This window comes from Carex rostrata, chromosome 32 (assembly GCF_964058835.1).
Source record: "Carex rostrata chromosome 32, lpCarRost1.2, whole genome shotgun sequence".
NCBI lineage: Eukaryota > Viridiplantae > Streptophyta > Magnoliopsida > Poales > Cyperaceae > Carex > Carex rostrata.
In genome coordinates, this window is record NC_135949.1 from 4846434 (window position 1) to 4873905 (window position 27472).

Sequence of the window (27472 nt, forward strand, 5' to 3'; positions counted from 1 at the left end):
GTAGGTTTAAGTATAATCTCGGTTTTAAGGTTCAGTGTGAGAATTGCAACATATTGAACCAGTATTGACCAACATCATGACAAAAATTAGGTTGAAATACTTTCTGGCATTTTGATTTGCATTCAGGTCCTAAAATAAAATTTATTCTTGAATTTCTGACTGATTAATTGTTTACTTTGTCAGTTGAAGATTGGTGGTGCTATTAGAAAGAATCCCCACTTCCAGAGAGATTTAACTAATAGAGAATGGAAGGATTATCTATGGTAATTGAGTAAACGACCTGGAATTGCTGTTAGGTTCTACTGCCATCCCAAACCTTATGTATGTATATATATATGTAGTCTGTTAACTGTTAAGGGCATGTTCGGTACTGTGGTTTTGTGTTTGGTTTTTATGGTTCCCACGAAATGTGATATTTTCCTGTGAATTTCCAAAGTTACAGCTTCTACCTTGAAATCGGAAAATTCTAAGAAAAAATGTGGTTCCAACTCAATTTTTGCATGGCTTTTATGTTTCCTCTCTTTTACATGATAGTCCACGATATAAACTCATATTATTGTTTTAAATTTCAAACAATCGATCAGATCAACGCGATCTTTATATGGAAATAGACTTGTTGACCAAATTTTATGTCTTTTATAATTTGTTTCTAAAAAAATTTAGATAGGTAGAATATCAATTGATTTGAAAATTTTGGACCATCCAAAATTAGCAATTTTCTACCTATCTAAAAAAAAGTTAAAAAATTATAAAAGTTATAAAATTTGATCTACAAGTGCATTTTGATATGAAGATTATGTTTGAAGATTCAAACATAATATTCGCCTGGGCCATACAAAATCAGCGATTTTTTACTTATCTAAACAAATAGTAAACAATTATAAAAATAATTTGGTATGAAATTTTTTTTTTAATTTTAAAATATAAATATGGATCCATAGGATGGTCGACCATAGCCTCACTCAATGGCTTATGCCTTGTTCAATGTTATTCAATTTGCTTTCTTATCAATTTATGTTTTCGGCTTTATTATTAATATTTGTCATATGGGCTTGATCAAATTTTGGTATCAACTGGAATAATGTAATACACAACTTTGGAAATTCTTTTTCCTTGATTTTTTTTTTCATTCATGTCCTTTCAGCTGAACAGCTGAGGAAGATGAAGTATTCTGATCACTAATACTAAATAAAAAGAAATGGATGAAGGAAACAATTTTATGATTTAGACTGTTTTCATATTATGTGTGATGAAGCTTTTCAAGCTTGTCAAATTGATGAAAGGAGCGAAATAACTTTGAATTTAATTTGAGATGATAGCTAGGTTAAAGGTGTACTTGCATAGTTGCATGGATGCTAAAACTCAAATTAACAGCTATTCTGTACTTGCAAGGTATGTAAAAAAATGGTCATTGAAATGGATTCTTGTTCTTCACACTGGATGTTATATTTATATGCTTCGATATGCTTCCAATTACACTTTTTTTTTGTGACAATGAATTACACTCTTCATTTTTAAAGTTTTCAAAGTTCAAATAGTTGATCCAAGTCGTTTAACATAATTGATATATTAAAATTTGCTTGCAGATCAAATTTTATATTTTTTCAATTTTTTTTACTATTTATTAAGTATTTAACAAAATTGTTCAAATAGTTGAACGAAAAGCTTATGCTCTCTTCTCTAAGAGATTTTGCTTTGATGATTACCAATTGGCTGTTTTTGAGTTCACTCCTCTAGGTTCAGATTCAAATTTTTGGGAGTTCCACCTAAACTTAGTCAAAGGCCTTTTCTTTTTAGCTATGGAGATGAATTACTTTTAAGTTGCCATCGTACTGTTTTCAGCTGTGATTGCAGGAGCAATAGGTGGATCCCCGGCCATATATATATATATAGCTTAAATGGCAGGGCTAAATACTTCTCAACGAATCAACTGACTGCCTGTATAATCCCAAATCCATGTTCATGAATGAATCCAAACTATGGCTATTCACTACAACATGGTTAATTACAAATTCAGTTCCCAGCAGTTGATGATGGTTCTACCTTCTAGGAGTTCTGTAGAGTATGGAGCTGGAGGAATGTATTCTTGTACCTCGTTCATAGGAAGACTAGTTTGGATTTTTCGAATTTTCCCAGTATAACGGCACAGTCGGTGGAGAATATACCAGAGAGGTTTTTATCATAAGATTAGCAGACAAGTTGTTGTTTCATCTGTTTAAATTTTATTCTCCATTACAATATTTTAACTATTTGAATAAAAGTGGTCACATATGCCACAGATTTTCATTAAAGAAAATCACAAGGTTCTGTGACAATGATACCAAGCCGGTACCATCTCACATAAGTTTATTACAATATTTTAATTAACTCTTACATATTATTCATTTAAAACAACGAGACATCGATCCATATCACTTCTTGCAGACAATTCCAGGGCCATTGATGCCACTAGCACACTTGACATTTGCCAGATCAGAAATCAGCTCCACTGCCCGGCCCTCCGACATGACTGAATCGTGCAACGGCACAGTCGGTGGAGAACAAACTAGAGGTCGAGTAGTTGGTTTCACCACCCAAGATTGGCATCTTTGTCCTGACATCAAATCTATTCACATAATCTGGCCTATAAGTTTGGCCAACCACACCTTGCACGTCCCTTGTGAGTACGTCAAACTTGAATGCCAGGTCTAGGTGGGCTACACAATCATCTGATGTTACACCGTAGTTGTGAATCCGAGAATCCTCTTTGGTGATGAGAACAACATTTGCTATGATCTTGAACCTTCCCTTGAGCTCTACCATTATAGTGTTAACGGCTTTCGTGCAAGTGATCGATTTTCAGAGTGGGCACTTAAAGAGACTTCCACTCTGCATCGTTGCCTTCTGGTAGGTGTCCGTACTCGCCATCAAAGGAGATCTCAAGGTTGTCGCTTTCATCATCCCATGTGGCAGTCTTCCTTGCCCCAATGTAAAGACGGTGATCGCCAAAGAGGACCGCGCGCAATTGCTTGAATCCAAGTAAAGTCACGGGTCATGGAGGGACTTCGCTTGCCGATGAAGTGTGCGTTGATGTGTATATCAGAGTCTGAAACAATGCAGAAATCACGACCCTTACGGCCATGAAAGTAGAAAGAATTGCCATCACCACCGATGAAACGCGGATCACCGCATGCACCAGGCTTGTCGCACACTACAATTTTGTTAGAAACAATTAAGATATAAATAATTGCTAACTTAATAATGCTCAGTATATGTAAGCAAATAAGCAATTAGTGGATCAAAAAAATTGCTAACTTAATAATGCTAATTAATTACCCCTAATATTTTTAAGAGGAGGGTTAAAATGCACCCTCCCTTTTGTGCTCCTAACGTGCACCCTCCCCTCATATCTTCATTTTCAAAGTTCAAATAGTCGATTCGAACCTTCCAACGTGTTCTTCATATTAAAATGTGCTTGGAGACCAAATTTTACATTTTTTGAAATTTTTTTACTATTTTTTCAGAATTTTTTATTAAACTAAACAATAATAAAAAATTCAGCAAAGTGATTATTTTCAAAAATAGTAAAAAATTTTCAAAAAATATAAAATTTGGTCTCCAAGCACATTTTAATATGAAGAACACGTTGGAAGGTTCGAATCGACTATTTGAACTTTGAAAATGAAGATATAAGGGGAGGGTGCACGTTAGGAGCACAAAAAGAGGGTGCATTTTAACCCTCCTCTATTTTTAAAGATCTTTTGACGGAGTTTCAATCACGGAAGAATTATGATCGATGTAGATCAAAAAAATTGTTTGTATTATTCGGACATAAATTTCAAAGCAAACCTTTTTTGAATATTCTAAATAGAATTTTCAAAGTAATTTTAGCCGAATTTTTTTTATTAATATTTATAATTAAATACAAAAATATCTACAATTTTTTATATTTGTAAAAATATCCAAACTGTCAGAATTTCTGGCGGTCTATTTATTTCCAGAGCCACTAAAAATTTTGACAGTTCTGTTTTTTTTTTTTTTTTGTGGTGTTGTTTTCTCAAACTAACACATGAGTCTGACATCAAGCGAAATTGGTCAGATTTTAGAATAAAGCATTGGAACAGTCAATTGTAGATTGTAGAATTAGAAATTGACAAATACTGTAGATTCAAGGGAATAAACGGTCTGAATATAGTTTCGATTGGATAAAAAAAAATGTGATGAATATTGTACATTGAACTTTATTCCTTGAATCTCTTAAGACATACAAACTGATGAATATATGTAAATTATAATTGTTCCTCGAATTTTACTTCGAAAACAATGATATTTGTTTTTGAATAAGTTCGATTTTAACGATAATATTTTCTATAAATGATCATACAATAAAATAAATTTTGAACATAAATAAATTATTTTCTAAAAATTCTACAATCTATATAATAAAAAAAAACACAATTAAATGTGAAGAATGAAAAAAAATAACGCTTCAATTATAATAAATAAAAGTGCATAAAATCGGAGGATGATAATGTTGATAATATTACACTTATTAAAAAAAAACTTATATATTATAAACTTGTTCGACTCGCAACAACAATATCTAAAATGAAAATGCTAATCTTTGTATTGGTTCAATATGAATGTTATAATTTTTTAACCAATTTGATATTATTTATTATTTTATGAGACTTAGATAATGTTGATATTTAGTACAAATATATAATATAATTTTTATAAAAATAAGAAAATGCTATATAACATTGCTTTCACTATAATGATGCTATTCGCTATAGCTTTTTTTGTAGGCTGCTTGCTATGACGCGATAAACGCTATTTAGAATCTTGATTTAAAATATTGAAAAAGATCTGCTTTGAAATTTGTGTCCGAATAATACAAACAATTTAGATAGAGCTACAAAACTTGTACCGCGCTGTATCTGAATTCTTCGAAGAATATTCTAAATTTGTCATATTGAGACATAAATTTCAAAGCAAACCTTTTTTGAATATTCTAAATAGAATTTTCAAAGTAATTTTAGCCGAATTTTTTTATTAATATTTATAATTAAATACAAAAATATCTACAATTTTTTATATTTGTAAAAATATCCAAACTGTCAGAATTTCTGGCGGTCTATTTCTTTCCAGAGCCACTAAAAATTCTGACAGTATTTTTTTTTTTTTTTTTTTTTGTGGTGTTGTTTTCTCAAACTAACACATGAGTCTGACATCAAGCGAAATTGGTCAGATTTTAGAATAAAGCATTGGAACAGTCAATTATAGATTGTAGAATTAGAAATTGACAAATACTGTAGATTCAAGGGAATGAACGGTCTGAATATAGTTTCGATGGGTTAAAAAAAATGTGATGAATATTGTACATTGAACTTTATTCCTTGAATCTCTCAAGACATACAAACTGATGAATATATGTAAATTAGAATTGTCCCTCGGATTTTTAAAATCTAGTGGCATGTCATCCTCAATGAAAAATATAGGATCGTACTGGATCTTGTTTTTGTGGACTTTTAGTGAAGAAAATTCTGAAGTTTGAACATATTCTTAGAAGAGGGCTATTCTTTTGACGGGCAGTTTCAATCACGGAAGATTTATGATGTCGATCAGAATCATTCCATGGCCATTGAAATTCAATATATACGAACCATAAAGCGGATGAATTGAATATTATTAGACATCAAACTGAGTTTGTCTTGGTGTTCATCGAAAATCCTGCTCTGCGAATTATAGCTAAAAAATATGATCATTCAACTATAACATTATGCACAATTATATAATTTTTTTTATAAAAAATTGTACACTATAGAATTTTTCATAGGATAGACACGTTCGGTCAAAGTGTTACTTAATTTCCCGAGTTTTTTAAAAATATCCAAATTTATTAATATTTTATTATAAATAACCAGATGTTTGGCAAAATTATATTTTTGCCCAAACTGTAAGGAAATTTTACGGTTTGTAATTTTTTTTTTCAAACCGTAAGATTTCCTTACGGTTTGAATTTTTTTTTTTTTTAGCCCAACTTTGCACCTCTGGTTAACATATCAAAACACCTTCAAAAATCATGAAAATTTACCGACATGCATTGTTGACTTCATAGAATAAGACTATGAAGTTTCATACAAAATATCAAAACAGATCGTGAGATATCGGATCTCAAAAATTGCCCAAACTGCTGAAAGAGTGCTTCGGAACCCAAATTTGCACCTCTGATTAACATATCAAAACACCTTCAAAAATCATGAAAATTTCCCAAAATGTACTCTTGACTTCATAGAACAAGAATGTGAAGTTTCATACAAAATCTCAAAACAGATCATGAGATATTGACTCTCAAAAATTGTCCGAACTGCTGAAAGAGTACTTCTGAGCCCAAATTTGCACCTCTGATTAACATATCAAAACACCTTCAAAAATCATGAAAATTTACCGACATGCACTCTTGACTTCATAGAACAATAATGTGAAGTTTCATACAAAATCTCGAAACAGATCGTGAGATATCGGCTCTCAAAAATTGCCTGAACTGCTGAAAGAATGCTTCTGAGTCCAAAATCTTGAAACAGATCGTGAGATATCGGCTTTCAAAAATTGCCCGAACTGCTGAAAGAGTGCTTCTGAGCCCAAATTTGCACCTCTGATTAACATATCAAAACACCTTAAAAAATCATCAAAAAAAAAATTCAAAAAAATTCAACAACAAAAAAAAAGTTTCTTTTTATTTCTGCAATCAAGGAAAACAGGCTCTCCATTTCAGGAACAAAACAGAGAGAACCTTCATCTTAATTACCTCAAATTTGGTCAAAAATAATGCACCTAGGATTGTAATAGTCAACAATATTCCCGCACAGCACTGGTTGTTTGTTTTCATGCCATACACATATAGATCTATATAAACCATGGCAAATAACTTTTTAATTTGTAGAGTGATCAGAGAGAGAATATACAGTACGTGTGAGCGAGTCTGAGTGTGTTTTAGTACACAAAGGAGATGACTACAGTCTCAGATTTGCAATTCATAAGAGGTCGGAGCGACACCCGAGAGTACCGCAGAATCATCCTGCCCAATGCGCTCCAGGTGATGCTTATTAGCGATGCTGAAATAGACAAGGTATGTATATATAATTCTCTCTCTCGTAATTTATATTCTCACTAATTGGATTTCTTATATTGCTTTTGATTTGTAATTATGTGATGTTCCTGGCTTCCTGCTCAAAGTTCATTTCTCCATCAGTATTGTATTATTGTATGAAAAAGTAATCCCATTTCATACTCTTTAAGGTATTTAATAAAAAAAGCGCCATTGTTGAGTGCATTTTCATCCAGCATGGTCTCTTTTCCTCTCTGTTTGAAGCAAAACTTGAGAGGATTGACTATTGAGAAGCTTTTGTAACAAACACCTAAATCCAATAATAGTTCTGTATTTTATTTTTGTTATTTCTGTATTTGGCACATAATTAAAACGGTGTGTTTAATTAATTATGTGACCAGGCCGCAGCAGTAATGGGGGTATCAGTTGGAGCTTTCAGTGACCCGGATGGGATCAACGGTCTGGCCCACTTTCTAGGTAAGTCATATATATATATATATATATATATATAGAGTTAGGCTGGGGTGCTATGGATAGCATAGTGGCCTCCCGTGCTACGGCTCAATATTCAAGTTTTCAAAATCCAAACGGTCGATTCGAACCGTTCATCTTATTCTCCATATTAATATCTGCTTGGAGACCAAATTTTATAATTTTCTGAATTTTTTTACTATTTATTAAGCCACTTTGAAAATCGCTAATCCAACGGTTTTACTGTTTTGTGCAGCCACCGTTGGATCAACAATTTTGTAAAATAGTTAATAAATAGTAAAAAAATTCAAAAAAATGTAAAATTAGGTCTCCAAGCAGATATTAATATGGAGAATAAGATGAACGGTTTGAATCGACCGTTTGGATTTTGAAAACTCGAATATTAAGCCGTAGCATAGAGACCTCTATGCTACCCATAGCACCCAGCCTAACTCTATATATAGTTGGTAAAGACTTTCGTGGAAATTTCCTAATGGATGTTTCTGGTAAGTATATTAAATTGGTAAAGACTTGTAGAGTTTTAGTGCAATAATAGTTGAATGGGATTGGAATTATGATAAAGTTAAATTTAAATGAAATATAGGTTTTTTTTTTAGTCTCATTCTATTCTATTCGGCTTAAACTATTTTATTGGAGATATGAATTAGTAGAAAAGTGACTTTTTCATATATTAAAATAAATAAAAGTACACTTTTTCTATTTCAAAGTTTTAAAAAAAAAGCAATAAATGCCCTTTCTACTCTTCCCTTGTTCGGTGTATAAAAAAAAATGAAAACAATATAATAAATTAATAATGTGACTTACAATTCCATAGAATGGGTGTAGGCTATAGCTCTAGCAAAGAGTGAGTATTCTCTACGGTATCGGACCGTGTACAATATTCTCTACGGTATTGGACCCTAAACGCTAAGCTATGGCATAATAACGCGTTATTTGAGTTACGAACGCTATAGCGGTAATAGCGGTCCGCTATAGCGCATAGCGTGTAGCGCAAATAGCGTCCGCTATGCAACATTTGTTGTTTTTTTTTTTCAATTTATATGAGTTTTAAATAAAGGCTCAGATTGGATTTTAACCGTAATTTTTTTTTTTGCAATTGACGTACTAAGCTTTATAATAAACTATTAAATATTTAATGAGAGATCCATCAAACGAAATCAAAATAAAGAAGCTACAACGCGCTATGCAACATGAGCTGTTTTTTTTTTTTTCAATTTATATGAGTTTTAAATAAAGGCTTAGATTGAATATATTAAGATATTTCTTGAAGTAACAAAATGATACTTACTATACAGTAGTTTGAATATTTTGAATATATTAAGATAGTTAATTATGTCATGATGTCTAGGTTATTTTGAAATTTAAATAGAAAAAAAGATAGATTATGTCATGATGCTGAATATATTTTTGAATAGAAAAATATTGATAGTTTATGATATTAGTATTACTATGGATATTTTGAGTCGCAATTTGGACTTTCTATTGGTTCAATATGAATATTATAATTTTTTAATCAATTTGATATTATTTATTGTTCTATGAGACTTAGATAATGTTAATATTTAGTACAAATATATGATATAATTTTTATAAAAATAAGAAAACGCTATGTAGCATAGCTTTCACTATAGTGATGTTATTCGTTATAGTTTTTTTTGTAGGCTTCTTGCTATGACGCGATAAATGCTATTTAGAAACTTGATTTAGAATATTCAAAAAGGTCTGCTTTGAAATGTGTGTGCGAATAATACAAACGATTTAGATAGAGCTACAAAACTTGTACCGCGCTGTATCTGAATTCTTCGGAGAATATTCTAAATTTGTCATATTCAGACATAAATTTCAAAGTAGACTTTTTTTGAATATTCTAAATAGAATTTTCAAAGTAATTTTAGCCGAATTTTTTTATTAATATTTATAATTAAATACAAAAATATCTACAATTTTTTATATTTGTAAAAATATTCAAACTGTCAGAATTTTTGGCGGTCTATTTCTTTCCAGAGCCACTAAAAATTCTGACAGTTCTGTTTTTTTTTTTTTTTTTTTTTTTTTGTGTTGTTTTCTCAAACTAATACAAAAATATCTACAATTTTTTTATATTTGTAAAAATATCCAAACTGTCAGAATTTTTGGCGGTCTATTTCTTTCCAGAGCCACTAAAAATTTTGACAGTTCTGTTTTTTTTTTTTTTTGTGGTGTTGTTTTCTCAAACTAACACATGAGTCTGACATCAAGCGAAATTGGTCAGATTTTAGAATAAAGCATTGGAACAGTCAATTGTAGATTGTAGAATTAGAAATTGACAAATACTGTAGATTCAAGGGAATAAACGGTCTGAATATAGTTTCGATTGGATAAAAAAAAATGCGATGAATATTGTACATTGAACTTTATTCCTTGAATCTCTTAAGACATACAAACTGATGAATATATGTAAATTATAATTGTCCCTCGAATTTTACTTCGAAAACAATGATATTTATTTTTGAATAAGTTCGATTTTAACGATAATATTTTTTATAAATGATCATACAATAAAATAAATTTTGAACATAAATAAATTATTTTCTAAAAATTCTACAATCTATATAATAAAAAAAACACAATTAAATGTGAAGAATGAAAAAAAATAACGCTTCAATTATAATAAATAAAAGTGCATAAAATCGGAGGATGATAATGTTGATAATATTACACTTATTAAAAAAAAAACTTATATATTATAAACTTGTTCGACTCGCAACAACAATATCTAAAATGAAAATGCTAATATTTGTATTAAATTCTTTAATATTGCTAAAAAAAATACATTGATTGTACTATTGAAAATGAAAAAAAATAAATTACTTTTACAACCTCTACATTTCTGATAGTACATTAAAATATTAAATATATTTTTTTCAATAATTAAACCGTCCACCGCTTTATTTTAAAAGTTTGATCAATTTCGCTTGATGTCAAACCAACGTATCAGTTTGAGAAATAATGCAAAAAACAAAAGAAAAACAGGATCGCTAGAAGTTCTGATGGTCCTGAAAATAAATGGACTGTCAAGAATTTTGACGGTTTGAATATTTTTAAAATATAAAAAATGGATATTTTTGTAATCTTTTATTTAATTATAAATATTAATAAAAAAAGGGTATAATTTTAGTTTGAAGAAAAATATTCTACGCGATCCGATACCGAAGAGAATACTCACTCTATAATAGAGCTACACTTATTCTATAGCTTCATATTTGGTTGTGGCCTAAAGCTAAGGAGACCTAAATTATTCATGTTTGGTTGATGCCTAAAATTAAATCATAGCTTAAACCAGTGTACTAAATAGCGCGCTATAACATTTTTGAACCCAAAACGCTAAGTTATGGCATAATAACACGCTATTTGAGCTACAAACGCTATAGCGGTAATAGCGGTCCGCTATAGCGCATAGCGTGTAGCGCAAATAGCGCCCGCTATGCAACATAAGCTGTTTTTTTTTTCTTTTCAATTTATATGGGCTTTAAATAAAGGCTCAGATTGGATTTTAATCGTGATTTTTTTTTTTGCAATTCATGTACTAAGCTTTATATTAAACTATTAAATATTTAATGAGAGATCCATCAAACGAAATCAAAATAAGGAAACTACAGTGCGCTATACAACATGAGCTGTTTTTTTTCTTTTCAATTTATATGGACTTTAAATAAAGGGTTAGATTGAATATATTAAGATATTTTTTGAAGTAACAAAATGATACTTACTATATAGTAGTTTGAATATTTTGAATAGATTAAGATAGTTAATTATGCCATGATGTCTAGGTTATTTTGAAATTTAAATAGAAAAAAGATAGATTATGTCATGATGCTGAATATATTATGAATATAAAAAGATTGATAATTTATGGTATTAGTATTACTATGGATATTTTGAGTCGTACTTTGGACTTTGTATTGGTTCAATATAAATATTATAATTTTTTAATCAATTTGATATTATTTATTGTTCTATGAGACTTAGATAATGTTGAAATTAGTACAAATATATGATATAATTTTTATAAAAATAAAAAAACGCTATGTGGCATAGCTTTCGCTATAGCGACGCTATTCGCTATAGCTTTTTTGCTTAGGCTTCCCGCTATGACGCGATAAACGTTATTTAGAACCTTGGTTTAAACTATTCCTTCTTTGGTTAGAGTTGGTGGAGAACTAAAGTTTTGAAAGTCTAAATTGGTTAATTATTTATAATAAGATACTAATTATAGAATATTAATATATTAATAATATTATATATTATTATAAAATTTATTTAATATATTAATAATATAAAATATTAATTATAAATTAATAATAATAAAATACTAATTATATAATTATAAATTAATAATAATTATTAATAAAAAGAAACTAATTATATAATCTTATTAAAATAATTATCTAATATATTAACAATATAAAATATTAATTATATAATTAATAATTAATAATAATTATTAATAATAAGATACTAATTATATAATATTAATATATCAATAACAACTATAATATATTATAATATTATTATAATAATGTTTTACTATATTAACAATATTAATTATTAATAATAAGATATTAATTATATAATATTAATATATTAATAACAACTATAATATATTGTAATATTATTATAATAATTATTTCATATATTAAGAATATAACATATTAATTATATAATTAGATATTAATAATAATTATGAATAAGAAAATATTAATTATATAATTATATATTAATATATTATAATATTATTATAATAATTATTTAATATATTAACAATATAAGATATTAATAATAAGATAATAATTATATAATATTAATATATTCATAATAACTACAAAATTGTATAATATTATTATAATAATTATTTAATATATTAACAATATTACATATTAATTATATAGTTATATATCGTTAATAAGATACTAATTACACAATATTAATATATTAATAATAACTATAATATATTATAATATTATATAATAATTATTTAATATATTAACAATATAACATAATAATTATATAATTATTTGTTAATAATAATTATTAATAAAAGGATATTAATTATATAATATTATTATAGTAATTATTTAATATATTAACCATATAAAGTATTAATTATATAATTATATACTAATAATAATTAGAGTTAGGCTGGGGTGCTATGGATAGCATAGTGGCCTCTATGCTACGGCTCAATATTCGAGTTTTCAAAATCCAAACGGTCGATCCGAACCGTTCATCTTATTCTCCATATTAATATCTGCTTGGAGACCAAATTTTATAATTTTCTGAATTTTTTTACTATTTATTAAGCCACTTTGAAAATCGCTAATCCAACGGTTTTACTGTTTTGTGCAGCCACCGTTGGATCAACAATTTTGTAAAATACTTAATAAATAGTAAAAAAAATTCAGAAAAATGTAAAATTTGATCTCCAAGCAGATATTAATATGGAGAATAAGATGAACGGTTCGGATCGACCGTTTGAATTTTGAAAACTCGAATATTGAGCCGTAGCATAGAGGCCACTATGCTATCCATAGCACCCCAGCCTAACTCTAATAATTATTAATAATAATGTACTAATTATATACAAATAAAATATTATTATAATCATTCAAGTTAGGTCACAGGGTGGAATAAAGATTAAACCATCATGTGAGTTGGTTTAATTTAGGCCGGCCTAAATATTGACTTATGCCATCTTAGTCCGGCTCAATTAAGACACGTTTGATGGAATAACGAGGTCTAAACTCTTTATTCCACCCTTTAGGCCACAACCAAACATGGTGGAACTGTAAGTCATATTATTATATTGTTTTCATTGTTTTATATATATTATTGTCTACAAAACTTGTGTCCCAAATCAACTCCCAAACCCATTCTTTGAAATTTGTGTCCGAGTAATACAAATTTCAACAAAACTTAGGCTGTTTTTTTGGGTCCGAAAATGACCATTTACGAGTTATAAGTGGTAACGAATGTAGTTTCTTCTGCAAGCCTCTTTGGAATGGGAGAAATTCGATTTTTTTTTCATTATTGAAATTTGTGCATGTTTGAATTTCGAATTTTCATTTCCACCTAGAATTATTCGACCTACAAATTAATTTATTTAATTAAATAAATTATTTGTCAACAAATTAATTTAAAATCCTAATTAATTATCAACAAATTAATTAATTTTGATTATTTTTTCGAATTTAATTTTCAAACTAAAATAAAAAGGTTGGAATGTGAAAATTGGAGTGTTAAATTGCAGAAAAAATTGTGGTCATCTATGCTGCTGAAATTTTTTTAGTTAGCATCCTGATAAATCAAAATTAATTAATTATCACTCAATTGGCCATATTTCAAAAGTTACCATCCACGTGTACTCAGTCTATGTATCAAATTGAACTGGTGTGCAAACTGAGAATGCGCACCAATTTGGTGTGCATACTGGGTTGGTGCACCACCTGATAAAGGCATGAAAAAATTGAGAAGTTTTAATCCATTCAATCACAATCTTGTTTTTGTCCTTTTCTATTTACCATTTCTCAATCAAAGTATTTCTAATCCATTCAATTAAAATTCTATTTTTGTTCTTTTCTAATTGTATGACGCGTGTAGTGTAACAAGTCTCTAGAGGGGATCATACCCAGTCGGCACATCAAATTGGCCAACTCAATATGCGCATCAAATTGGTGCGCATCGCAGTCTGCGTACCAGTTCAATTTGGTAAGCCAACTGGATATGCGTGAGTGGTATATTTTAAAATGTGATTAGGGTAGTAAGTAACTATTTAATTACGATTTTTTGATGTGCTGACTAAAAAAAAAATTCGGTCTATGCCGTGGTTCTGTGACAAATTTCTATAGAAGTGCAGAGTTAGTGTTGTGCTTATATGTAAAAAATTGGATCATCTTTCTAATTTATTAAAAAGTATTTATTATTTATCTAAAAATAAAAGAATTATCTAAAACATGTCACATCTCTTGACCACAAGAATTTTTTCTCAAAAACAAAAGACGCATATTTAAAAGAAAAAAGAAAAGAAAAATGATGAGAAACTATATATATTGCCTGACTTGTGTTAGACGAATTTATATCCTCTGCATTAACACAGAATTTGAGTTAATACATCATGGCTGTCCGATTAGGATCCAGCCAATTCAGCTCGAGATAGAATGCACAGCCCCTTTAATATTAGTGCGAACACGGATCGGACGGTCCGGATTTATTATAAATAAACTCAAATTTGGAGTTAATGCAGACGATACGAAGCACTAGGGAGATTGAATGCGCACAAAGTGCGTGTAGAAATGCCTAACTGAGATGTGCCATGTTAAAGTTCAATTCCTGAAGAACTAAAATGTAACCATCTCCCCCTCAACGATCCAATGGCCTGAGGCTTAACCTCGAGTTATGTGGTAACTAAAAGAGTCATTTTTTGCAAAGGTTTAGAGATTTTTCTTTTTTGGTTATAGCACTAACATAAATTTACATCTAAACAGAGCATATGCTGTTTTATGCTAGTGAGAAATACCCAGAGGAAGACAGTTATACCAAGTATATCACAGAGGTACATTATCCTGGTGTCAGATTGTGTTCCTTCAATATGTTCAATTCAATAAAGTGCTTTTTTATTTTTTTATTTTAATTCCAGCATGGGGGGTCCAGCAATGCTTGTACAAGTTCTGAAAGAACCCTTTTTTATTTTGATATCAATGTTGATAGTATTGAAGAGGCCTTAGACAGGTAAAGATTTTCTTGCTTTCTAATTGCACCTCAACAGGAACATATTGCTTTGATATGAATTATGTTGCCATTTTGCCTGACATTTATTCTTTTTTTTTTTTAGATTTGCACAATTTTTTGTTAAGCCATTAATGTCTGCTGATGCTGTTAGTAGAGAGATAAATGCAGTAGACTCTGGTAAATAATAATAGTAAAAAAAAAATCCCACCTTTTGTCTTAATTTTGAGAAGAGTTAGGCTGGGGTGCTATGGATAGCATAGTGGCCTCTATGCTACGGCTCAATATTCGAGTTTTCAAAATCCAAACGGTCGATCCGAACCGTTCATCTTATTCTCCATATTAATATCTGCTTGGAGACCAAATTTTACATTTTTCTGAATTTTTTTACTATTTATTAAGTATTTTACAAAATTGTTGATCCAACGGTGGCTGCACAAAACAGTAAAACCGTTGGATTAGCGATTTTCAAAGTGGCTTAATAAATAGTAAAAAAATTCAGAAAATTATAAAATTTGGTCTCCAAGCAGATATTAATATGGAGAATAAGATGAACGGTTCGGATCGACCGTTTGGATTTTGAAAACTCGAATATTGAGCCGTAGCATAGAGGCCACTATGCTATCCATAGCACCCCAGCCTAACTCTTTTGAGAAAACATGATTGTAATTCGAAAACCTGACTATATTTTCCCATTTCAGAACATAAAAAGAACCTTTTGTCTGATTATTGGCGTATGGATCAGGTACAATAATAATTTTACGGTGTACGAAACATATGTTGGATACCTATTATAACCTCATAGCTGTATGAGAACTTTCTGAACCAAGGTATTTTTTTTTTCAGCTTCAGAAGCATCTTACTTCGAAAGATCACCCTTGTCATAAATTCACAACAGGTAAGCATCACAACATGAATTCAGTTTCTTTATCATTTCATTAAATTTTGTTCTGGAATACAATTAGTACAATTATCAACTATTAAAATTATCTTAGGGAATTTGGAAACACTAGACACTCGGCCCAAAGAGAAAGGGCTGGATATAAGAGACGAGCTACTACGATTTTATTCAGAGAACTATTCCGCTAATTTAATGCAACTTACTGTGTATGGAAAAGGTAAACCATTAGAGAAAAGAAAAGAAATTTTGGCGTGCATATTAAAATTTGATTATTTTTTGGCATAGATGCGGAAATGTTATGTTTCTATAAAAAGCTTTTATATTGCAGAAACCCTCGATAGTTTGCAGAGTTTGGTTCAAAGCTTGTTTTCTGATGTTAGAAACATTGAAAAGAGATTGTTTAAGTGTTCTGGTAACCCATGTACTGAAGAATATCTCCAGGTACTTGTACTCTTCTTAGAAAATATTTATTAATATGTCAAATTTTCTAGCAAAGTAGATCGACCCAAAGGGACTACATTCGTATCATTTTAACTTTTGTGTAAAGAACCTATTTATTTGGAGTTTGTTTGATAGGAAGAAGTACTTGTAGATAAAGCCCAGATTACTTTAGACTTTAGTCTGCAATTAGCCATGTCTCAAGTATATTTTTTTTAATATTTTGTTTGTCATTCTATTCTGAGAGGAACTTATGATGATTTTCCTGTCTCTGATCCTAAATTTGCAGAAGTTCCTAGTATTGTCTCTTTTTTCTTTTTCTTTTTTAAATACCATGACATAAGCTGTCAGGTGTTGTTGCATTAAACATAATGCACAAAAGGCACTCATACAATGTACATCTTACAAAAGCATAGAGCATAAAGTTTGCCCTGCTCCTCACTCTCATTAAACTACCATTTACCAGTAATTTACCAGTAAATTTAAAAAGACTGAAAAAAAAAACATTTGGAAGTTCCTAGTATTGTCACTAGAACATTTTGATTTGTTCCAGTCTAGTACTATTTAACTCTAGTATAAAAATTTGTAAATAAAATTTCTTTGTCATTGATATTGTGCAAAATCAGGAGCAAAGCTCAAGAATATGTCTGCTTTTTATTTAAATAAGTTACCATTATATCATTGATTTGTATTTCACTTTTAGACAAAGATTATTACCAGGATTACAATCATACAAACTGTGATGTTTGATGGACCCTTTTTTTGGATCAGCACAGGAAATACACGATAGCTTTGGAACCGGTTGGGTAATTTATTCCTTTTTTTCTTCACTTTGTTTGTACAGATTCTTGTCAAAGCAATACCAATCACAGAAGGAGACGTCCTGAGAATTTTCTGGCCAATTACACCTGTCATCCTGCATTACAAAGAAGTGCCGCACCGGTATCTCTCCCATCTCATTGGCCATGAGGGGGAAGGCTCTATATTTTTCATTTTGAAGCAATTAGGTGAGATTCCTCATTCTGTTGCTTTGTCCCTTTTTTTTTAATTTTTAATTATACTTAGGTAACTACTTGATAAGCCTATCAGCACTTGAGAATTGTTTGGTTGATATATAGGACTTAAAAACCTGAATATGATAGTGGGACAGGACAAGCTAGAATTATAACACAATTTCATACTTCTATTACATGTAGCAAAAAAAAAGATTGTTTAGGCTCATTAAAATATTTGCTTTCTTTGCCACATTTCTCTCCTCTTTTGTTTTAGGGTGGGCCATGGGTTTGACGGCCGGGGAAGCAAGTGACAGCAATGAGTATTCATTCTTCTGTATTAGCATTAGTCTCACTGACGAGGGACATGGTTAGTTTCTTTCCCATATTAGATATTGTTGAAAATGTGTTAAATTAGGGTGCTATTTGCAAAACATAAATTACTGGGGTTTTATTTGCATAGTTCCTAATTAATTTGCATTCTATGGATGTAAATAATTGTGTAGACCATATGGAGGACATTGTGGGAATAGTCTTCAAGTATATTGCCCTTGTGAAGGACTCAGGGATTCACAAATGGATTTTTGATGAGGTAATAAATGCTAATTTAATGCTACTTGTAGATTATGCTTGAAATTTTTGTTGGAAAGAATTCACCAATGTAGAAATAAGCATGTACAAAATGATTTCTTACATTTTCTTTTTTTTGCTTTTTAGATGGTGGCAATAAATGAGACTAAGTTCAACTATCAGGATAAATGTCAACCCCTTAACTATGCTATCTCTGTTAATGCCTTAATGCCGGTAAGACAAGCACCTTTCCCCTAACCTCATGTTTCTTTTGCAAGATGTCTAGGTTAAGATTAATTCACGGAAAAAATATTCTTTGTACCCACTGAGACTAAAGACTTGTAGTGTTGATTTCATTTGAATTTTGCTATCCAAGAAACTTATCATATATTTGGTCTTAAACAGAAAACAATGACTTTTTATTAGAAGCTTTATTCTCATACTAATTGTACTGGCAAAATCCCACCAATGCCATCCTGTTAGCTAACTAATCTTCTGTCTGTTTATTTAATGAGTTATTTTATATATACAATATTATGAGAATAAATTGGCGAGACATTCAAAACCAAGCATGTTTTAATATGGTTTTTGCTATATGCACAAACTAGTATTACCCCCCAGAGGAATGGCTGGTTGGTGAGAGTTTGTCATCAAAATTTGATCCAAGCCTAATTCATAAAATGCTAGATAAGCTTTCTTCAGACAAAGTCAGGTAAATTTGTGTAATTAAATTCTTTTTCTTTTTTCATGAGTGCAATTATTTCATGTTTGTCCTTGTAGTCATAGCTCTGTACTGTTTTTTTTTTTTTTTTTTTTTTTATGTTAGAATATTTTGGCATTCAAAAAAATTTGAAGGGTCAACTGACTTAGCTGAGCCATGGTATGGGACATCGTACAGTGTCCAGAAGATCACTCCAGATACTATAAAGGTTTGTTCATTTGATATCATCAATTGCAAGAAAATCTAGCATTTTATCCAAAACCAAACATGTTTTAATATTGTTTGTCCATAAGTTCAGTGTACCAAATATATATATATATAGAGAGAGAGATGGGCTATGGTGCATTGCAATGCATGAATCCTCTTATGCATTGCACTATAAATCATGGATTTAAAGTCCAAACGACCAATCCGAACCGTTCATCTTGTTCTTCATATTAATATGTGCTTGGGGACCAAATTTTACATTTTTTGGAATTTTTTTACTATTTATTAAGCAATTTTGAAAGTCGCTGATCTGATGGTCCATAAAATTTTATTGCTTTTTTTACTGTTCACAGCAAAACAGCAATTTTCAAAAATGCTTAATAAATAGTAAAAAATTCCAAAAAATGTAAAATTTGGTTTCCAAGCACATTTCAATATGAATTAAACATCTAACGGTTCGGATCGGTCGTTTGGACTTTAAATCCGTGATTATAGTGCAATGCATAAGGGGGTTCATGCATTGCAATGCACCATAGCCCATCTCTATCTATATATATATATATAGAGGTTGGCAAATATCAAATCGATTGTTTCTGAGGTCCCGTGCAACTAAGTCGTTTTTCAATTTTCAAAGATCAAAATATCGATCCGAACCGTTCAAGTTGATCTCTATATTAAAATGTGCTTGAAGACCAAATTTTACATTTTTCAGATTTTTTTTACTATTTATTAAGCCACTTTGAAAATCGTTGATCCAACGGTGATGCTACAATGCTTTGGAAAGTAAAGATGGTGTTTTACTTCCCGCTCATATTTTCATTTTCAAAGTTCAAATAGTCGATTCGAACTTCTCAACATGATCTTTATATTGTAATATGCTTGGACATCAAATTTTACATTTTTTGGAAATGTTTTATTATTTTTTTAAATTTTTTTGAAAATCACAGCTTTTTCATTAAATAATAAAATTCAAAAAAACACTGATTTACAAAATAATAAAAAAAGTTCCAAAAAATGAAAAATTTGGTCTCCAAGCACATTACAATCTGAAAATTGTGTTGAGAAGTTCGAATCAATTGTTTGAACTTTAAAAATAGAGATATGAGCGGGAAGTAAAACACCATCTTTACTTCCCAAAGCATTGTAGCATCATGTTAAATGGATCCTGATTTTTTACATGTCAGCATAATAGATAAAGAAGAGGGTTGCAACTTGTCTCCACTTTTTTAGTTTTTGATAAAAAAAATATAGAACTCAAATAAAAAAGTACTGTTAGGTGTGATAGTTTGTAAATATCAGTTGACGTGGACAATTTGTGAGGTTGATGTTTATATTGTTAAATCCATCAGAATGAAACTGATATGCTACAATGCTTTACTTGACAGAAAGTGTGATATTAATCAACTAATAGTTTAATTTGGTATTTAGGTTCTAAACCTTTTGTGATTAAGGATTTAAAAGATGGAGGCATCTTAACCCTCCAAATAGATAAAGAAGGATCTTGTATTCCTTTTTCACTAATCCACTTCATATTTTTCTTTTAGAATTGGATGGATAATGCTCCTAATGCAGATCTGCATATCCCTGAGCCTAACATTTTCATCCCAACGGACTTCACCCTTCATACTCCGAAAGAAGAGGCAAATCTCATTTCTTTATTCAAAGAAAAAAAGAAAGATATAATAATTAATCACCTCTTAGAAAGTGTTGCTTATGGCTGCAGCAAAGCAATCATTAAACAGCTCCTCGAATACCCTTTTTGTCTGTTCATATAACTGTTGATATAATATATCAAAATTGATTTATCAGAAAAATTATCTGAACAAAGAATGAATGAATTCTGCTATGTTTAACAAATTGATTATCAGAAAAGTAATCCAATCAAATAAAAAACACAATGATACACAACAGTTCTATAGCCTTGGCAGAGTCTCCATCTCCTGATGCAGTCATTATTAATCTCAAACAAAATAAAAAAAGGAAACATTATACCAGGTTTAAAGCAAAAGAATCTCATAAAGTTTTCAATTATATTTACCAGGTCAAGTTTCCGAAAATTATAAGGAACTCATCTTGTTCGACCTTATGGCACAAACCTGATAAGACATATTTGGTGCCAAAAGCTTATGTGAAGATTGATTTTCACTGTCCATTGGCATATTACTCTCCTGAAGCATATGTTCTGACAAGCCTTTTTGTAGAATTACTGATGGATTACTTGAACGACTATGGTAAATAATTATTATAAAACAGTATCATTATAGTAATTTCATGCCTCCATAATGAATGGAGAACCAATTCAGAATGTATGTAACTGAGATCTCTCTCTCTTATTTTTATCTTTTATTAAAATTTAGCTTATAATGCTCAAATTGCAAGCCTTTATTATGGGATTGGCGCTACTACTACAGGGTTCGAGGTCTGAAAATTATGTCACCATTTTTTATTGAAAATATTTTTTGTTATTATTCCTTTGGATTAATTTCTATTTTTCAAAAAGATTCTCAGTTTAAGTATGCGGTGGTGACTAAGGCGACAGATAGTTAATTTGGCTTTGCAGGAGGAAACACAGATTCACTTTCTGATTTGATATTCTTTTTTCATTCTTGAAATTAACGTCCTTTCCGCCTAACTTGCCATTCTTATTTGATTAGTTTTGAATTAATAACTATTTATACATCTATAGGTGGTTGTAACTGGCTATAATCACAAGATGAGACTCTTGGTAGATGCCATAATGATGCAGATTGCACATTTTGAAGTCAAACCTAAAAGGTTTGCAGTCTTTAAGGTAAGTAGTTGATGTGATATCTGTACAGTATTTTTGTCCTTTATCAAAACCTCAGTCACATAATACTACTAAACACACATTAAACCATAATAGAATGTCTTTGTCAAATGTTTGCATAAGACATAAATGTTACTTGTTATTACAGGAAACATTCTTGAAGGATTTTGAGAATTTCAAGTTCTCGAGCCCATGCTCCCAAGCTGGTCACTACCTAAATTTGATGCTTCATGACCGATCTTGGCCTTTAAATGAGAATCTGGAAGCACTTTCGGATCTTAATGCAGATCATCTCTCCAATTTCGTACCATACCTTCTGTCAAGGACACTATTGGAGTGCTTTGTCGCAGGTTTGGCACCTTTCATCATTCTACGTTCCTTTCAAAAAGGAAGTTTGTATACAATAATCCTTGAATAATCCTTGAAGTTTGAAGTAGATTTGATAACGTCAAACTTCAATTAATTATATAATTTTCAGGGAATAAATTGATAATTAAGACAATTTTATGATCCAATTTTCCTTTCAGGAAACATTGAAGAAAAAGAAGCAGAATCAATCATCACAGATATAGAAGAAATATTGTTCAAAACACCTAATTCAGTCTTCAAGCCCTTGCTTCCATCTCAATACTTAACGATGAGAGCTGTCATGCTAGAGAGTGGTTTGAAGTGCTTATATCGCACCGAAGGATTAAATCCAAAGGATGAGAATTCAGCAATTGTGCAATATATCCAGGTAATTTGTTCCCTAAATTTATTCTAGCACCAAGTTCAACGTTACTTTCTCGTTATCCTATTTACCCTGCCTGCCTGATTTTTCTCTAAGCAGCTGATTCTTCTAGGCATATATAAGATGCTTTAAAAGACTATTCCTCCAATATTATTGTGCATGTCTAAATCACTAGATAATTTAGGGTTTAAGGTTAGCATTGACCCAGCTTTCAGGCAATTTCGCAGACCAATTCCCAGCTTTCAGGAAATTTCGCAGACCAATTCAGGAATCAAACTCTTAATTTTATAACAATTATCAAACTTCTGGGGCTCATTTTTTATTTGAACCTAATACCTAATAGTTTCTCTCAAGTGAAATAGAACACTGAGTTTTTATAATTGAATCAAACTCCAAAGCAACTGATTGTTTTTATAAACATATTAAAAAAAAAACTGTTATTGATTTTGTAGATTCACCAAGATGATGCTTACCTCAATGTGCAACTCGAACTGTTTTGTCTCATCGCCAGCCAACCAGCTTTCCACCAGCTTCGGTCTGTCGAGCAACTTGGGTACATAACGAGTCTCTCATCAAGGTAATTTGAAAAATGATCAACTTAACCTAGACTTGTTTAACTTTAACTATAGGGTTACATGGGTCATCATTAAATATTATGTTGGGTAAAACCTAATGGCCATGCAAATCTGATCCCTGATGAGACTAAATCTAAAAACACAATCCCTTAAGTGTACTTCTGTTTTCACTCTGCAAAAATTAATATCCAGGGATGATGCTGGTGTTAGAGGATTAAAAGTCGTTATCCAGTCCACAGTTAAGGTACTGATATTGAAATATTTTTATGTCTATGATCTTTTTTCGTGATCTTACTTCAGAACTCTACTTTAGATAATGTTGTTCAACTTTTTTAGGATCCAGATATTCTGGATGGTAGGATCGATGCCTTCTTTGCATCTCTTGAAAAGAAAATTTATGAATTGGACGACGAAGAATATAAGGTTACAGAAATTATACATTTTTTAAGGAATATGTTTTTCAGCAATACACCATACTAATAAGGAGATATATTTTTCTTTTATACAGAAAAATGTGAAAACCCTCATTGATTTGAAGTTGGAGAAGTTCAAGAACTTATGGGAAGAATCTGGTTATTATTGGGGAGAAATAATCTCTGGAACACACAAATTTGATAGGTTTGAATCCGTAAGTTCCCCTAAGTTTGCATAGTTTTTATCAGGAATTAATTGTCAAAAACCTCTCAAGGCTGTGTTCACAATATTATGGGTATAATTTATCGTTAATAGCTTATAAAACCAAATAACCCAATCCAGAGTATTATAAGAGAGTTCTTAGTATGTCTTAAATAATGATCCTGCATCAACCGACTAAACAAAGAATTTCAAGCACAGCAGAACTTGAACTAATTAAATTGGTCTTTCGATTTCTGGTAAAGTTACAAGTCACAATCTAACCTCCAGTGGCCTCTTATGCCTGAGATTTAGACCTATTTACGTCAGTAAACCATATATTAGCTAGCCTCAAATTGAACACAAATTTGCCTTAATTGCATTGTTTAACAAGTTATCACAAATGCACTAACCTTCTTTTTGTGATATATAGGTTGAAGTATTAAGAGCTCTTAAGAAAGAGGATTTCATAAACTATTTTGACAAATACATCAAAGTCGACGCACCAAAGAGAAAAACTCTAAGTGTGCAGGTGTTTGGGAGTAATCATGTCTCCGAGTACAGGAAGGTTTGTGAAGAGCCCGACCCGCTACAGACATACCGGGTTGAAGATATTTTCAGTTACAGAAGGACTAGACCCTTGTTTGGATCACTCAGAGGAGGCCCCTGTCAAGCTGTTAAAACTAAGTGTAATTGAATCAAGAAGAGATCGGCATTGGATTTATGTGAATTTAGCATTATTCAAATATTTTATACAGAAAAAAATTAATGGGTTGAAATGAAAAGGTCAATGGGGGTGTTGTGATGTTTTACTTATGCTGGCTTCAGTTGATTTTTGAATCTCAGAGCTGCTGCTATTAGAGTCTCCACTTGTTCAGAGAAAAATATATTAATGCAGATTTGGTGTGATATTTGATTGGATTGTGCGAATTGGGCTGTCAACCTTGATTCTCTGTTCAATTTGATTTGATTGGATTGTGCGAGTTGGGCTGTCATTCTGTCAACCTGTTATTCTTTGTGCAGTTTATTTGCGGAAACAGGGAAACAAATTATTGTTGATGGACAAAAAGATGACAAAATAATTTATTTTTAGAAATTCAAATTTTAATTCTTTGGAAAAAGAAATATTTTTTTTTCTCTTTGAAAATAGATAGAACGCTAATGATACAATTTTAGCAGGTGTAGGTTTTTAGAACCGCACCAATAGTACTGCTCTGGTACGATTCTAGTATTTTTCATACCTTAACCTATCTTAACCACAAATTTGTCTGAAAACTAGTTTTAACTATAAATTTAACCAAAAATAAATTATGATCACATAGTTGTCTGACAACTGTTAAAACTGAATTGTTCTTGGTGAAACCACACTATTGGTGGGATTTCATGTTTCACCTAATTTGCATGCCTCCCATTCTGACTGAATCTACTTGCACAACAAATAAAGGTACTTATGGGCCCAATCAAGGGGTTTTAAATTCTGGCCCAGTCCGAATTAACTCAACTAAAGTTTTTGTTTTTTTTTTCAAAAACCAATTAATTTCCGGCACCACACTCTCACATCTCAGTCTTAAGTCTTAAGTCTTAACTCAAACCATTCCGACAAGACAAGTCTTAACTCAAGAACCGCATTCTCCCAGGTACCTGACTCAACACAATTGAAACGTACAGCTCAGATTTACTCTTAGCCGGTCGGGATTAGGGATGACAGAGGGGTAGGATTATTTTCGCTTTAAGATTCGTGCCAAGTTAAATACAACAATTTTAGACCGTCTGATTCAATTGTACTCAGTCCGTTAACCTGAGGGGATGTGAATTCCACACCTCTCCAGTCTTACTTTACTCTCTCTCGCTTTCTTCTTTACCTCCTTCCGACCTTCCCTCACCGCCTCCTCTCTCCTCTCTCCTCTCTCCTCTCTCCTCTCACCTTCACCCGCTGGCCATAACCTACAATGTAAGAAATCCCTGATTTACGTTCATCGCCTGATTAACGGTCGCCGTTGCCCCGGAGATGGAACTACCCAAACACCTGTATCTATCTCTTGATCAATCCGTAACCACTACTCAACTCATTTCCTGCCCATTAGACAACCCCCACCCCTCCAATGGCGAAGAAACCGAAACAAGGGACTGGGCTTCTCTTCCCGCCGATTTGCTTGTTTCCGTCGCGAGTCGGCTCACCTCCCTTGCCCTTTTCGTCGGGTCTGCACTAGCTGGCGCTCCAATGTTATCCCTTCTGCTCATACCCTCTCCTCTCAATCCCCTTTGATCATGATGCACCTAATAAATAGGTTATGGTGCGATGAAGATGGTGAAATCCCAGAAGAATACCTCGACCAGCCGTCTTTTGATGTGGTTTTCTTGGATGTCGTGCAACGCCGTTTCTACAAATCGGAGTCTTCTTCGTCCTGGCGGTCCTTTAACCTTCTCAACTTCTCCCACGGCTATCTCGCTGTGGCTTACGGCGATGGCCGTATCCTGCTGCGTCATTTCTTCACCAATGACAAAATATGGCTACCTAAGATTCGAAAACCATTCAGTGACCAAAAAAACATAATCTTTTCTGAAAACCCCTCTTCTCCCCTGTGCATGTTTGTTCGTTACAGTTATGTTGATAGCACTCTAGAGTTCTTTCAACAAGGGGAGTCAACCTGGAAGGAATGGAATCTATTTGATGGTGTCAAGGTCCTCGATATGGTCTTCTTTGAACATAAAGCTTATGCTCTCCTCACGAAGAAATTATGCTTTGATGATTACCAATTGGCTGTTTTTGAGTTCACCCCTAGGTTCAGATTCAAATTATTGGGACTTCCAACTAAATTCGGTCCAAGGCCTATGCCTTATCTTTTTAGTTATGGAGATGAGTTACTTGTAATTTACTATGGTACTATTTTCAGATGGGATTTCAGGGGCAATAGGTGGATCCCGAGATCTAGCTTAGATGGCAGGGCAAAATTCTTCTCAGTTGATCAACTGACTGCCTGTATAATCCCAAATCCAGGTTCATGGGTAAAGCCAAACTGTAGCTATTTCTATGACATGTTCCACTTCCGATTAAGTGAGTTTCGACCAATTGATGATCGTTCTGCTGGTTCTGTAAAGTGTGTAGAGTATTATGATGAAGGGATGGATTCTGATAGTACCTGGTTCATAGGAAGGCCAGTTTGGATTTTTCCAAGTTTGTGCTTCTCAAATTAAAGGTACTCTTTTTGACAAATATAATAAATCTCTTGGCCTTAGTTATGTACAGGTTATGAGGCAAATTCATCAGAACAAAACAGTTGGTCTAAAGATTGGCATAGAGGAATGAATCCTTTCTTTTGTTATCCTTTGCTCTCATAATGTACTCAGACAAAATAATTAATTGGGTAGAAAATAACTAGGTACTTGATGACAAGTAATTAGTTATTTGTTGGTGTAAATTAAGATCAGGGTTTGATGGGGAGTGAGGCAAGTCAATAGAAATAAAGCGTGCTTTTGTTTTTTTACATAACAACGTGAGAATGTATTTTGTTCTTACAAGTGACTCAGTGAGTAACAATATAATTAACAACTATAGCTACTGACACAGCTTACACTGTTTCTGGTGACTGAGTAG

The 27472-nt window shown here is 31.5% G+C and overlaps 2 protein-coding genes and 1 pseudogene across 8 annotated transcripts in view; 2 read left to right on the forward strand and 1 right to left on the reverse strand.

Annotated features, from left to right (window-relative positions):
- Positions 1-27472, forward strand: part of LOC144548130 (uncharacterized) — a 31884-nt gene that overhangs the window by 2860 nt on the left and 1552 nt on the right. Inside the window, exon 3 of one of the 3 annotated variants that reach the window (XM_078296820.1) lies at positions 184-1456. The exons of 1 other annotated variant lie outside the window; for it this stretch is intronic. The gene's annotated coding sequence lies outside the window, so the exon portion shown is untranslated. Of the gene's footprint in view, positions 1-183; positions 1457-27472 lie in introns of those variants that run through there. One more of the 3 variants, XM_078296819.1, reaches the window with a different exon arrangement.
- On the reverse strand, positions 2222-4050 carry LOC144547835 (uncharacterized; annotated as a pseudogene).
- Positions 6871-24788, forward strand: LOC144548084 (insulin-degrading enzyme-like 1, peroxisomal). 5 transcript variants are annotated; one of them, XM_078296764.1, is made up of 26 exons: positions 6873-7111; positions 7492-7567; positions 15103-15170; positions 15255-15346; positions 15450-15523; positions 16045-16088; positions 16190-16241; positions 16339-16461; positions 16573-16685; positions 17527-17689; positions 17952-18044; positions 18181-18266; positions 18392-18478; positions 18853-18956; positions 19071-19173; positions 20717-20812; positions 21214-21403; positions 21530-21591; positions 21859-21963; positions 22109-22310; positions 22488-22696; positions 23143-23267; positions 23458-23509; positions 23602-23688; positions 23774-23883; positions 24311-24471. In XM_078296764.1, exons 1-26 carry the CDS (start codon positions 6992-6994, stop codon positions 24321-24323), a joined length of 2649 nt encoding a protein of 882 aa, XP_078152890.1. In that variant the 5' UTR covers positions 6873-6991; the 3' UTR covers positions 24324-24471. The 5 variants fall into 5 exon arrangements, 3 of the variants coding, with proteins under 3 accessions (XP_078152890.1, XP_078152889.1, XP_078152891.1); XM_078296763.1 differs by having other exon boundaries at positions 6878-7111; positions 23774-23893; positions 24311-24788; XR_013509234.1 differs by lacking the exon at positions 23458-23509 and having other exon boundaries at positions 6871-7111; positions 23774-23893; positions 24311-24340.